Source organism: Oncorhynchus keta, chromosome 28, assembly GCF_023373465.1.
Source record: "Oncorhynchus keta strain PuntledgeMale-10-30-2019 chromosome 28, Oket_V2, whole genome shotgun sequence".
NCBI lineage: Eukaryota > Metazoa > Chordata > Actinopteri > Salmoniformes > Salmonidae > Oncorhynchus > Oncorhynchus keta.
The window spans coordinates 13,956,045-13,971,044 of record NC_068448.1 but is presented as its reverse complement, the minus strand read 5'-3'; the positions used below and the strand labels follow the sequence as shown (position 1 = coordinate 13,971,044).

The window sequence follows — 15,000 nt, the reverse complement described above, 5'->3', positions numbered from 1 at the left end:
GTGCTATAATGGGCTATATGTACTGTTGTGCTATAATGGGCTATATGTACTGTTGTGCTATAATGGGCTATATGTACTGTTGTGCTATAATGGGCTATATGTACTGTTGTGCTATAATGGGCTATATGTACTGTTGTGCTATAATGGGCTATATGTACTGTTGTGCTATAATGGGCTATATGTACTGTTGTGCTATAATGGGCTATATGTACTGTTGTGCTATAATGGGCTATATGTATGTACAGGCCAAGACGGACCCTTTCATATGCAACTAGAAGCCTCTATGGCAGAAGCAACAACACATGTATTGCACTGCCATAGACACAATGCAAAACCAAAATAGTTCAACAACTTCTAGCCAACATTCTAGACCCCACAGACTCCGGTTCCAAATCAAATACCTGTTTATTACCTGTCCGAGCCAATCCTCACTGTCACTGTCTGTCACTCAGCACTCAATTGTCTTTAGGTGCACACAGTAGAGTAGTCCGTTTCTTAATGGTCCCTAATATGTAGTTGGTAAGGTTAAGTTGTCCTCTCCAAGCCTCTGCAACATCACCATCTACTGGTCAGCAGCAGTTAAAACTACCTGACTCTGAGTGCCAACCAACACGATGCGGGCGTCAATAGATCCCACTGGAAAAATATAGATATCCACCGTGCTAAACAGGAGTACTGGGAACGGATAGTTAGCAGGGTGTTTCACAGTCCTGAGCCGCATGGAGCCAAACTGAACTGACCAGGCCTGTGAGATGTAAATATCTATGTTGCTATGCTATGTCGCAACACTATACTATGTTGCTATGCTATGTCGCAACACTATGCTATGTTGCTATGCTATGTCCACCAACACTATACTATGTTGCAATGCTATATACCAACACTATACTATGTTGCTATGTTCCAACACTAATACTATGTTGCTAAACTATATCCCAACACTATACTATGTTGATATGCTATGTCACAATACTATATTATGTTGTTTTTATACTATATAGATATCCACTAATACTATGTGCTAAACAGGATGTACTGGGAACACTATACTATGTTGCAGGGTGTTATGTTGCTATCACAGTCCTGACCAACACTATACTATGTTGCTATGTTCCAACACTGATACTATGACCAGGCCTATACTATGATGTTCCAAACTATACTATGTTGCTATGCTATGTCGCAACACTATACTATGTTGCTATGCTATGTCGCAACACTATGCTATGTTGCTATGCTATGTCCACCAACACTATACTATGTTGCAATGCTATATACCAACACTATACTATGTTGCTATGTTCCAACACTAATACTATGTTGCTAAACTATATCCCAACACTATACTATGTTGATATGCTATGTCACAATACTATATTATGTTGTTTTTCTATATCCCAACACTATACTATGTTACTAAGTGCTAACACTATACTATGTTGCTATGTTACGTCCCAACACTATACTATGTTACTAAGTGCTAACACTATACTATGTTGCTATGTTACGTCCCAACACTATACTATGTTGCTAAGTGGTAACATTATACTATGTTGCTATGCTACGTCCCAACACTATACTATGTTGCTATTCTATATCCCTACACTATACTATGTTGCTAAGTGCTAACACTATACTATGTTGCTATGCTACGTCCCAACACTACACTAAGTGGTAACACTATACTATGTTGCTATGCTACGTCCCAACACTACACTATGTTGCTAAGTGGTAACACTATACTATGTTGCTATGCTACGTCCCAACACCATACTATGTTGCTATGCTACGTCCCAACACTATATTATGTTGCTATTCTATATCCCAACACTATACTATGTTGCTATGCTATGTCCCAGCACTATACTATATTGCTATTCTATGTCCCAACACTATACTATGTTGCTATGCTATGTGCTAACACTATACTTTGTTGCTATGCTATATACCAACACTATACTATGTTGCTAAGTGCTAACACCATTCTATGTTGCTTTTCTATGTCCCTACACTATACTTTGTTGCTATGCTATGTCCCAACACTACACTATGTTTATTTTTTATTTTTTTATTTTACCTTATTTAACTAGGCAAATAAGCCTAAGATCACCATGCGCAATGCCAAGTGTAGGCTGGAGTGGTGGAAAGCTCACTGCCATTTGATTCTGGAGCAATCGAAACGCGTTCTCTGGCGCGATGAATCACGCTTCACCATCTGGTAGTCCTGCGGATGAATCTGTGTTAGGTGGATGCCAGGAGAATGCTACCTGCACCCATCATGCATAGTGCCAACTGTAAAGTTTGGTGGATGCAGAATAATGGTCTGGGGCTTTTCATGGTTCAGGCTCCTAAGTTCCAGTGAAGGGATATCTCAACGCTACAGCATACAAAGACATTCTAGACGATTCTGTAATTCCAACTTTGTGGCAAAAGTTTGGGGAAGGCCCATTCCTGTTTCATCATGACAATGCCCCCATGGGCCTCCCGGGTGGCGCAGTGGTTAAGGGCGCTGTACTGCAGCGCCAGCTGTGCCACCAGAGACTCCGGGTTCGCGCCCAGGCTCTGTCGTAACTGGCCGCGACCGGTAGGTCCGTGGGGCGACGCACAATTGGCCTAGCGTCGGGGTTAGGGAGGGTTTGGCCGGTAGGGATATCCTTGTCTCATCGCGCACCAGCGACTCTTGTGGGGGGCCGGGTGCAGTGCGCGCTAACCAAGGTTGCCAGGTGCACGGTGTTTCCTCGAACACATTGGTGCGGTGTTAAGAAGCAGTACGGCTTGGTTGGGTTGTGTATCGGAGGACGCATGACTTTCAACCATCGTCTCTCCCGAGCCCATACGGGAGTTGTAGCGATGAGACAAGATAGTATCTACTAAACAATTGGTTCCCACGAAATTGGGAGAAAACAATTTGGAATGAATTGGAACTCCGACTGTGAGCCAGGCCTAATCGCCTAATCTTGTGGCTGAATTGAAGCAAGTCCCTGCAGGTGTGTGTGTGTGTGTGTGTGTGTGTGTGTGTGTGTGTGTGTGTGTGTGTGTGTGTGTGTGTGTGTGTGTGTGTGTGTGTGTGTGTGTGTGTGTGTGTGTGTGTGTGTGTGTGTGTGTGTGTGTGTGTGTGTACTCGCGATGTTGAATACAGTACTCACAGTGTTGAAGTTGTGAAACAGGCCCATGCTGTGTTGTGGTGGAGCTGTGTCCATGGGGAACTGGAGGAAGGGCTTCATATCCAGGTGTGGCTGGATCATAGTGGGGGTCCGCAGGAACGCAGGCATTGCCCCCGCACGGTTTATACCTCCTACAGAGAGGGAGGGAAATGGTTAAAATACACACACTGAATAGTACAGGCAGTAGGCTCTTGTATGTCCTTGAAAGTGTCCTGGGATCCATTCTCCCAAACATGGCGAGAATCTCCATCAACTGCAGCAAAGAAAATAGTGGGCTATAATAACTCACTATCATATAATAAGGTTGCAACACACAGGCACACATTTGTGAATAACAGTCACATGTCACATTAGGGACTGTCCTCTTAAAACCTTTCCAGTGGAAAAAGTGGGGAGAGAAACGAAGCCAGCATAGTGTTTCATTTGAAGGGGCTGCCAGTGTCAGGCAGTGGTTATGAAACATCTTCTGTCTACATCATTGGTCTTATCTCTCTCTCTCTGCCACTCTCTCTCTCTCTCTCTCTTATTCTGTCTACCCCCTTCTCTGCCTATCTCTCTCTCTTTCTCTGCCTCTCAGTTCAATTCAATTCAATGGGCTTCATTGGCATAGAAACATATGTTAAGATTGACAAAGCAAGTGAAGTAGATAATATACAAAAGTGAAATAAACAATAAAAATGAACAGTAAATAATACACTCGCAGAATTTCCAAAAGAATAAAGACATTTCAAATGTCATATTATGTATACAGTGCCTTGCGAAAGTATTCGGCCCCCTTGAACTTTGCGACCTTTTGCCACATTTCAGGCTTCAAACATAAAGATATAAAACTGTATTTTTTTGTGAAGAATCAACAACAAGTGGGACACAATCATGAAGTGGAACGACATTTATTGGATATTTCAAACTTTTTTAACAAATCAAAAACTTAAAAATTGGGCGTACAAAATTATTCAGCCCCTTTACTTTCAGTGCAGCAAACTCTCTCCAGAAGTTCAGTGAGGATCTCTGAATGATCCAATGTTGACCTAAATGACTAATGATGATAAATACAATCCACCTGTGTGTAATCAAGTCTCCGTATAAATTCACCTGCACTGTGATAGTCTCAGATGTCCGTTAAAAGCACAGAGAGCATCATGAAGAACAAGGAACACACCAGGCAGGTCCGAGATACTGTTGTGAAGAAGTTTAAAGCCGGATTTGGATACAAAAAGATTTCCCACGCTTTAAACATCCCAAGGAGCACTGTGCAAGCGATAATATTGAAATGGAAGGAGTATCAGACCACTGCAAATCTACCAAGACCTGGCCGTCCCTCTAAACTTTCAGCTCATACAAGGAGCCAAGAGGCCAAGAGGCCCATGATCACTCTGGATGAACTGCAGAGATCTACAGCTGAGGTGGGAGACTCTGTCCATAGGACAACAATCAGTCGTATATTGCACAAATCTGGCCTTTATGGAAGAGTGGCAAGAAGAAAGGCATTTCTTAAAGATATCCATAAAAAAGTGTTGTTTAAAGTTTGTCACAAGCCACCTGGGAGACACACCAAACATGTGGAAGAAGGTGATCAGATGAAGGTGGTCAGATGAAACCAAAATTGAACTTTTTGGCAACAATGCAAAAAGTTATGTTTGGCGTAAAAGCAACACAGCGCATCACCCTGAACTCACCATCCCCACTGTCAAACATGGTGGTGGCAGCATCATGGTTTGGGCCTGCTTTTCTTCAGCAGGGACAGGGAAGATGGTTAAAATTGATGGGAAGATGGATGGAGCCAAATACAGGACCATTCTGGAAGAAAACCTGATGGAGTCTGCAAAACACCTGAGACTGGGACGGAGATTTGTCTTCCAACAAGACAATGATCCAAAACATAAAGCAAAATCTACAATGGAATGGTTCAAAAATAAACATATCCAGGTGTTAGAATGGCCAAGTCAAAGTCCAGACCTGAATCCAATCGAGAATCTGTGGAAAGAACTGAAAACTGCTGTTCACAAATGCTCTCCATCCAACCTTACTGAGCTCGAGCTGTTTTGCAAGGAGGAATGGGGGAAAATTTCAGTTTCTCGATGTGCAAAACTGATAGAGACATACCCCAAGTGACTTACAGCTGTAATCGCAGCAAAAGGTGGCGCTACAAAGTATTAACTTAAGGGGGCTGAATAATTTTGCACGCCCAATTTTTCAGTTTTTGATTAAAAAAGTTTGAAATATCCAATAAATGTCGTTCCACTTCATGATTGTGTCCCACTTGTTGTTGATTCTTCACAAAAGAATACCGTTTTATATACACTCTGCTCTCCTGCACTTGACTTCGCCTCTGATACACACTCGTAACATCACCCATTAGATTTGGGAGTTTATGAAAAACTGGTTTGTTTTCAAATTCTTTGTGGAGCTGTGGAATCTGAGGGAAATATGTATCTCTAATATGGTCATACATTGGGCAGGTTAAGAAGTGCAGCTCAGTTTCCATCTCATTTTGTGGGGAGTGTGCACATAGCCTGTCTTCTCTTGAGAGTTAGGTCTGCCTACGGCGGCCTTTCTCAATAGCAAGGCTATGCTCACTGAGTCTGTACATAGTCAAAGCTTTTCTTAAGTTTGGGTCAGTCACACTGGTCAGGTATTCTGCCAATGTGTACTCTCTAGTTTCTGGCCAAATAGTATTCTAGTTTACTCTGTTTTTTTGGTTAATTATTTCCGATGTTTCAAGAAATTATCTTTTTGTTTTCTCATGATTTGGTTGGGTCTAATTGTCTTGCTGTCCTGGGGCTCTGTGGGGTCTGTTTGTGTTTGTGAACAGAGCCCCAGGACCAGCTTGCTTAGGGGAGTCTTCTCCAGGTTCATCTCTCTGTAGGTGATGGCTTTGTTATCGCTTCCTTTTAGTTGGTTATAGAATTTAACGTCTCTTTTCTGGATTTTGATAATTAGCGGGTATCGGCCTAATTCTGCTCTGCGTGCATTAATTGGTGTTCTGCATTGTACACAGAGGAATTTTTTGCAGAATTCTGCATGAGTTCTTGGTTGGTGAGCGGTCCCCAGACCTCACAATCATAAATGGCAATGAGTTCTATAAATGGTTCAAGTAATTTTAGCCAGATCCTAATTGGTATGTCAAATTTTATGTTCCTTTAGATGGCATAGAATGCCCTTGCCTAGTCTCTCAGATCGTTCACAGCTTTGTGGACGTTACCTGTGGCTCAGATGTTTAGGTATATGTTTAGGTATATGTCGTTTTGGCAATGGTGTCTAGATTAACTTTGTATTTGTGGTCCTGGCGACTGGACCTTTTTTGGAACAACATTACTATTGGTCTCACTGAGATTTACTGTCAGGGCCCAGGTCTGGCAGAATCTGTGCAGAATATCTAGGTGCTGCTGTCCCCCTTGGTTGGGGACAGAAGCACCAGATCATCAGCAAACAGTAGACATTTGACTTCAGATTCTAGTAGGATGAGGCCGGGTGCTGCAGACTGTTCTAGTGCCCTCGTCAATTCGTTGATATATATGTTGAAGAGGGTGGGGCTTAACCTGCATCCCTGTCTCACCCCACGGCCCTGTGGGTAGAAATGTGTGTATTTTTGTTTGTGTACATGGATTTTATAACGTTGTATGTTTTCCCCCAACACCACTTTCCATCAATTTGTATAGCAATTTGTATGCCAAATTGAGTCAAAGTTTGTTTTTTAAGACAACAAAGCATGAGAAGACTTTGCCTTTTTTTTTGTTTGTTTGTTTGTCAATTAGGGTGTGCAGGGTGAATACGTGGTCTGTCATGCGATAATATGGTAAAATACCAATTTGACATTTGCTAGGTACGTTGTTTTCATTGGGGAAATGTACAAGTCTGCTGTTAATGATAATGCAGAGGATTTTCCCAAGGTTGCTGTTGACGCATATCCCACGGTAGTTATTGTGGTCAAATTTCTCTCAACTTTTGTGGATTGGGGTAGTACTGTATACTACTTTATCACTGACCTCAACCCAGAGTCTCTCAGAGCGTTCACAGTCTGACACCCCTATTAGATCACAGCAAAATCACAGTCTACTTGAACAGAGCAATACTCAATCATGAGGCATCAAAGCCAAAGGAACTGAGTAATATTGAGAAATGCTATAGATGGAAGGAAAGTAGTGTGGAAACCTACCAAAAAAGTTATCTAACCAGAACAGTGATCAACCACTTCTCCAATTTTTGGGGCTGTATAACAAAGAACAAACAGCAAAAACATATACTTGATCAAATACAAATATTAGAATATTAGAATCAACTTTTAAAGACTTCCAGATCCCACTGGATTCTCCAATTACCTTGAATGAACTACAGGACAGAATACAAACCTTGCAACCCAAAAAGGACTGTGGTGTTTATGTTATCCTAAATGAAATGATAAAATATACAGACCACAAATTTCAATTCGCTATACTTAAACTTTTTAACATTATCCTTACAGTGTCTTCGAAAAGCATTCAGACTCCGTTACTTTTCCCCCATTTTGATACATTACAGCTTTCTTCTAAATAGTTTTTTCTCCTCATCAATCTACACACACTACCCCATAATGACAAAGCAAGAACAGGTTTTTAAGAAACATTATCCTAATAAAAATAGAACATTTACATAAGTATTCAGACCTTATACTCAGTACTTTTTTGAAGCACCTTAGGCAGCGATTACCAGTGATGGAAAAAGTACCCAATTGTAATATTTGAGTAGATGTAAAGATACCTTAATAGAAAATGACTCAAGTAAAAGTGAAAGTCACTCAGTAAAACACTACTTGAGTAAAAGTCTAAAAGTATTTGGTTTTAAATATACTTAAGTATCAAAAAAAAAGTAAAAGTATAAATCATTTAAAATCACTTGTATTAAGCAAACCAGATGGCACAATTCTTTTTTCTTTTTTCTGATAACCAGCATCCCAGAGTCGCCACTTCACCTTTGACGTTGAGACTGGTGTTTTGCGGGTACTATTTAAAGAAGCTGCCAGTTGAGGACTTGTGAGGCATCTGTTTCGCAAACTAGATACTCTAATGTACTTGTCCTCATGCTCAGTTGTGCACCGGGGCCTCCCACTCCTCTTTCTATTCTGGTTAGTTTGCGCTGGTTAGTTAGTTGCAAGTTTCCTCTGTTCAGTGAAGGGCGTAGGACACAGCGTTGTGCGAGATATACAGTTTCTTGGCAATTCCCCGCATGGAATAGCCTTTATTTCTCAGAACAAGAATAGACTGACGAGTTTCAGAAGAACATTTTTTGTTTCTGGCAATTTTGAGCCTGTAATCAAACCCACAAATTCTGATGCTCCAGATACTCAACTAGTCCAAAGAAGGCCAGTTTTATTGGTTCTTTAATCAGAACAACAGGTTTCAGCTGTGCTAACATAATTGCAAAAGGGTTTTCTAATGATCAATTAGCATTTTAAAATGATAAACTTGGATTAGCTAACACAACGTGCCATTGGAACACAGGAATGAGGGTTGCTGATAATGGGCCTCTACGCCTATGTAGATATTCCATTAAAATAATATCCAGTTACAATAGTCATTTACAACATTAACGTCTACACTTGTCACACCCTGACCTTAGTTACTTTGTTTTCTTTAATATTTTGTTTAGGTCAGGGTGTGACAAGGGTGGTTTAGTTTTTGTATTGTCTAGGTGTTTTTGTCCCGTCTAGGGGTTTTGTATATCTATGGGGTTTTATTATGTCTAGGTATATATAGGTCTATGGTGGCCTGAATTGGTTCCCAATCAGAGACAGCTGTTTATCGTTGTCTCTGATTAGGGATCCTATTTAGGTTGTCATTTTCCATTTTGGTTTTATGGATTATTGTCTATGTGAAGTTGTATGTCAGCACTCGTGTTTATAGTGTCACGGTCAGGTTGTTATTTTGTTAGTTTGTATAAGTGGTCTTCCTGTAAATAAAGACGAATGTATTCTTATCACGCTGCGCCTTGGTCTCATCGTTATGACGAACGTGACAACACTGTATTTCCGATCAATTTGGTGTTACTTTAATGGACAAAACATTTTATTTTCATTCAAAAACAAGGACATTTCTAAGTGACCCCAAACTTTTGAACAGAAGTGGAACATCTTAGTAAGACCAAAATAATGGTGTTGCCAGGACCACAAATACAAATTCCATCTAGACACTTGCCCTAGAGCACACAAAAAACGATATATACTTCAGAGCCACAGGTAACTTCCACAAAGCTGTGAATGATCTGAGTGACAAGGCAAGAAGGGCTTTCGTTTCCATCTAAAGGAACATCAAATTCGACCTACCAATTAGGATCTGGCTAAAAATACTTGAATCAGTTATTTAAAGAGCCCATTGCCCTTTATGGTTGTGAGGTCTGGGGTCTGCTCACCAACCAAGAATTCACAAAATAGGAAAAACACCAAATTGAGAATCTACATGCAGAATTCTGCAAAAATATCCTCAGTGTAAAACACCAAATAATGCATGCAGAGCAGTAATAGGCCGATACAAGCTAGTCATCAAAATACAGAAAAGAGCTGTTAAATTCTACACCCACCTAAAAGGAAGCGATTCCCAAACCTTCCATAACAAAGCCATCACCTACAGAGAGATGACCCTGGAGAAGAGTCCCTTAAGCAAGCTGGTCCTGGGGCTCTGTTCACAAACACAAACAGAGCCCCAGGACAGTAACACAATTAGACCCAACCAAATCATGACAAAACTAAATGATTACTTGACACATTGGAAAGAATGAACAAAAAAACAGAACTAGAATACCATTTTGCCCAAAACAGTGAGTATACAGTGGCAGAATACCTGACCACTGTGACTGACCCAAACTTAAGGAAAGATTTGACTCTGTACAGACTGAGCATAGCCTTGCTACTGATAGAGGCAGACCTGGCTCTCAAGAGTGTAATGTAATGTTTACTGTTAAGTTTTTAATTTTTTATTTCACTTTTGTTTGTTTATCTATTTGACATGCTTTGGCAATGTAAACATATGTTTCCCATGCCAGTAAAGCCTTTAAATTGAATGTAATTAAGTGAAAGAAAGTGCCAAAGAGAAAGAAAGAGAGAGCGAGAGATTAGTGTAAAAGTGGGAGAGAGTTGGGGCTCATACAAACATAGAGGAACTCAAATCCTTCTGTTCACCTGATTTAGAATTCCTCACAATCAAATGTAGACCGCATTATCTACCAAGAGAATTCTCTTCGATTATAATCACAGCCGTATATATATCCCCCCCCAAGCAGACACATCGATGGCTCTGAACGATCTTTATTTAATTCTTTGCAAACTGGAAACCATTTATCCGGAGGCTGCATTCATTGTAGCTGGGGATTTTAACAAGGCTAATCTGAAAACAAGACTCCCTAAATTTTATCAGCATATCGATTGCGCAACCAGGGGTGGAAAAACCTTGGATCATTGTTACTCTAACTTCCGCGACGCATATAAGGCCCTGCCCCGCCCCCCTTTCGGAAAAGCTGACCATGACTCCATTTTGTTGATCCCTGCCTACAGAAACTAAAACAAGAGGCTCCCACGCTGAGGTCTGTCCAACGCTGGTCCGACCAAGCTGACTCCACACTCCAAGACTGCTTCCATCACGTGGACTGGGATATGTTTCGTACACGTCAGATAACAATATTGACGAATACGCTGATTCGGTGTGCGATTTCATTAGAACGTGCGTTGAAGATGTCGTTCCCATAGCAACGATTAAAACATTCCCTAACCAGAAACCGTGGATTGATGGCAGCATTCGCGTGAAACTGAAAGCGCGAACCACTGCTTTTAATCAGGGCAAGGTGTCTGGTAACATGACCGAATACAAACAGTGCAGCTATTCCCTCCGCAAGGCTATCAAACAAGCTAAACGTCAGTACAGAGACAAAGTAGAATCTCAATTCAACGGCTGAGACACAAGAGGCATGTGGCAGGGTCTACAGTCAATCACGGACTACAAGAAGAAATCCAGCCCAGTCACGGACCAGGATGCCTTGCTCCCAGGCAGACTAAATTACTTTTTTGCCCGCTTTGAGGACAATACAGTGCCACTGACACGGCCTGCAACGAAAACATGCGGTCTCTCCTTCACTGCAGCCGAGCCTAACATTTAAATGTGTTAACCCTATTATTATTATTAACCCTCGCAAGGCTGCATGCCCAGACGGCATCCCCAGCCGCGCCCTCAGAGCATGCGCAGACCAGCTGGCCGGTGTGTTTACGGACATATTCAATCAATCCCTATACCGGTCTGCTGTTCCCACATGCTTCAAGAGGGCCACCATTGTTCCTGTTCCCAAGAAAGCTAAGGTAACTGAGCTAAACGACTACCGCCCCGTAGCACTCACTTCCGTCATCATGAAGTGCTTTGAGAGACTAGTCAAGGACCATATCACCTCCACCCTACCTGACACCCTAGACCCACTCCAATTTGCTTACCGCCCAAATAGGTCCACAGACGATGCAATCTCAACCACACTGCACACTGCCCTAACCCATCTGGACAAGAGGAATACCTATGTGAGAATGCTGTTCATCGACTACAGCTCGGCATTCAACACCATAGTACCCTCCAAGCTCGTCATCAAGCTCGAGACCCTGGGTCTCGACCCCGCCCTGTGCAACTGGGTACTGGACTTCCTGACGGGCCGCCCCCAGGTGGTGAGGGGAGGCAACAACATCTCCTCCCCGCTGATCCTCAACACTGGGGTCCCACAAGGGTGCGTTCTGAGCCCTCTCCTGTACTCCCAGTTCACCCACGACTGCGTGGCCACGCACGCCTCCAACTCAATCATCAAGTTTGCGGATGACACAACAGTGTGGTGTCAGGAAAATAACCTCACACTCAACGTCAACAAAACTAAGGAGATGATTGTGGACTTCAGGAAACAGCAGAGGGAACACCCCCCTATCCACATCGATGGAACAGTAGTGGAGAGGGTAGCAAGTTTTAAGATCCTCGGCATACACATCACAGACAAACTGAATTGGTCCACTCACACAGATAGCATCGTGAAGAAGGCGCAGCAGCGCCTCTTCAACTTCAAGAGGCTGAAGAAATTTGGCTTGTCACCAAAAGCACTCACAAACTTCTACAGATGCACAATCGAGAGCATCCTGGCGGGCTGTATCACCGCCTGGTACGGCAACTGCTCCGCCCACAACCGTAAGGCTCTCCAGAGGGTAGTGAGGTCTGCATAACGCATCACCGGGGGCAAACTACCTGCCCTCCAGGACACCTACACCACCCGATGTTACAGGAAGGCCATAAAGATCATCAAGGACATCAACCACCCGAGCCACTGCCTGTTCACCCCGCTATCATCCAGAAGGCGAGGTCAGTACAGGTGCATCAAAGCTGGGACCGAGAGACTGAAAAACAGCTTCTATCTCAAGGCCATCAGACTGTTAAACAGCCACCACTAACATTGAGTGGCTGCTGCCAACACACTGACACTGACACTGACTCAACTCCAGCCACTTTAATAATGGGAATTGATGGGAAATGATGTAAATATATCACTAGCCACTTTAAACAATGCTACCTTATATAATGTTACTTACCCTACATTATTACATTTACATTACATTTAAGTCATTTAGCAGACGCTCTTATCCAGAGTGACTTACAAATTGGTGCATTCACCTTATGACATCCACTTATTCATCTCATATGCATACGTATATACTGTACTCTATATCATCGACTGCATCCTTATGTAATACATGTATCACTAGCCACTTTAACTATGCCACTTTGTTTACATACTCATCTCATATGTATATACTGTACTCGATACCATCTACTGTATCTTGCCTATGCTGCTCTGTACCATCACTCATTCATATATCCTTATGTACATATTCTTTATCCCCTTACACTGTGTATAAGACAGTAGTTTTGGAATTGTTAGTTAGATTACTTGTTGGTTATTACTGCATTGTCGGAACTAGAAGCACAAGCATTTCGCTACACTTGCATTAACATCTGCTAACCATGTGTATGTGACAAATAACATTTGATTTGATTTGATTTGAAACGGACTGAGACTTTGGGAATGTGCTGTCTCAGCCAAAGCCCAGCTGCTGCTTGCCTCTGCTCTTTGCTCCGTGTCCACCTGGGTGCTCAGTGCATCTGTAAACCCCAGGGCTGAGCTGACGAGGCCTGCCTCATTGCCTCCCATTAGGCATGCGTGGCTGTTCTCTAACACACACACAGAACACAACAAACACACACCTGCGTGCACACGCACACACACTAAAAATCACTCAAGCACTCACATTCAGACAGTTTTCTCCATGAGTGACTGATGTTAGAGACACAATCAGTCTCTCTCTGGTGGTAGACACTGCTGGTGCTCTCATAATCATCCTCTTCACTGAGTCTCTCAGTGAGCACAACAACAGAGTTGTTTGTAATGAATGCCAGAATGAATGCCCAAACTTAACCTTCAAAATGTTACATTTATGGACAAGCGTCCAATTCTGAAGTGAGACTGTGAGGGCTTGTTGAGGGAATAGTGTCTATGCTAGGGATGTTGCCAGTCATGAAGGCAGACAAATTTCATGGCAATTAGGCTTCTCCAAGCTCTGATGCTGGTCAATAGTAGCCTACCAAACTCGCTAACTGCCTGGTACTCAGTACCCTATTGTCCCACTAATCACTCTGACATCAATGCAAATCGAATCGAATATCAAAAACTTAATGAGAGCCCATGAGCTCATGCTGTGCAACATTTCTATAGGCTATGGAATTGCGTGAGAAAAAAGAGTGATGACCACTAATAAAAAGAAGAGGATTTCATTAGCTTTCTATAAGCTAGGCCTACTATATTTATTTCTCCATTGCTTCATTGCTTCTCTTTACAACATTGCTTCTCTTTACAACAAGGGTATAGCCTACCTGGCTGGCAATTACATTAAACCATGGGGAAAAGCTTCCTCCATTTGCTATCTAAGTGCATATAGATGACATGTATTTCTTCCCGCTGCCCCTGTTTCGATACAAGCACAAGCATTTCGCTACACTCGCATTAACATCTGCTAACCATGTGTTGATAATGGTCCAGTCTACATCAAAACAAATGTCACACATGTATTATTTAGTACATGTAAAGACAAGATTATATCAAGAATAGTCTGATGTGTGATAATATTAGCCTATCACTTGGGAATTATATACTATCACTTGTGAATGATGCCCAGCATAAGAAACAATGCCTTTTTCTTGGGGACTTTTTCAAATCATAGTCACACACCTCATGTAGTCTAGCCCATATGCCTATATGTTTTAATAAGGTTAGTATCACACCTCATGTAGCCTAGCCCACAGGCCTATATGTTTTAATAAGGTTAGTATCACACCTCATGTAGTCTAGCCCATAGGCCTATATGTTTTAATAAGGTTAGTATCACACCTCATGTAGCCTAGCCCATAGGCCTATATGTTTTAATAAGGTTAGTATCACACCTCATGTAGTCTAGCCCATAGGCCTATATGTTTTAATAAGGTTAGTATCACACCTCATGTAGTCTAGCCCATAGGCCTATATGTTTTAATAAGGTTAGTATCACACCTCATGTAGTCTAGCCCACAGGCCTATATGTTTTAATAAGGTTAGTATCACACCTCATGTAGTCTAGCCCATAGGCCTATATGTTTTAATAAGGTTAGTATCACACCTCATGTAGTCTAGCCCATAGGCCTATATGTTTTAATAATCACACCTAGTATCACACCTCATGTAGTATCACACCTCATGTAGTCTAGCCCATAGGCCTATATGTTTTAATAAGGTTAGTATCACACCTCATGTAGCCTAGCCCATA

General features: G+C 42.0%; 1 protein-coding gene across 1 annotated transcript in view; it reads right to left on the bottom strand.

Moving 5' to 3' along the window:
- LOC118376212 (zinc finger protein 385A-like) overlaps positions 1-15,000 on the bottom strand; it is a 219,607-nt gene that overhangs the window by 105,413 nt on the left and 99,194 nt on the right. Inside the window, exon 2 of the mRNA XM_052484934.1 lies at positions 3,147-3,295. Within this exon, the coding sequence (XP_052340894.1) occupies positions 3,147-3,295 (149 nt within the window). The remainder of the gene's footprint in view (positions 1-3,146; positions 3,296-15,000) is intronic.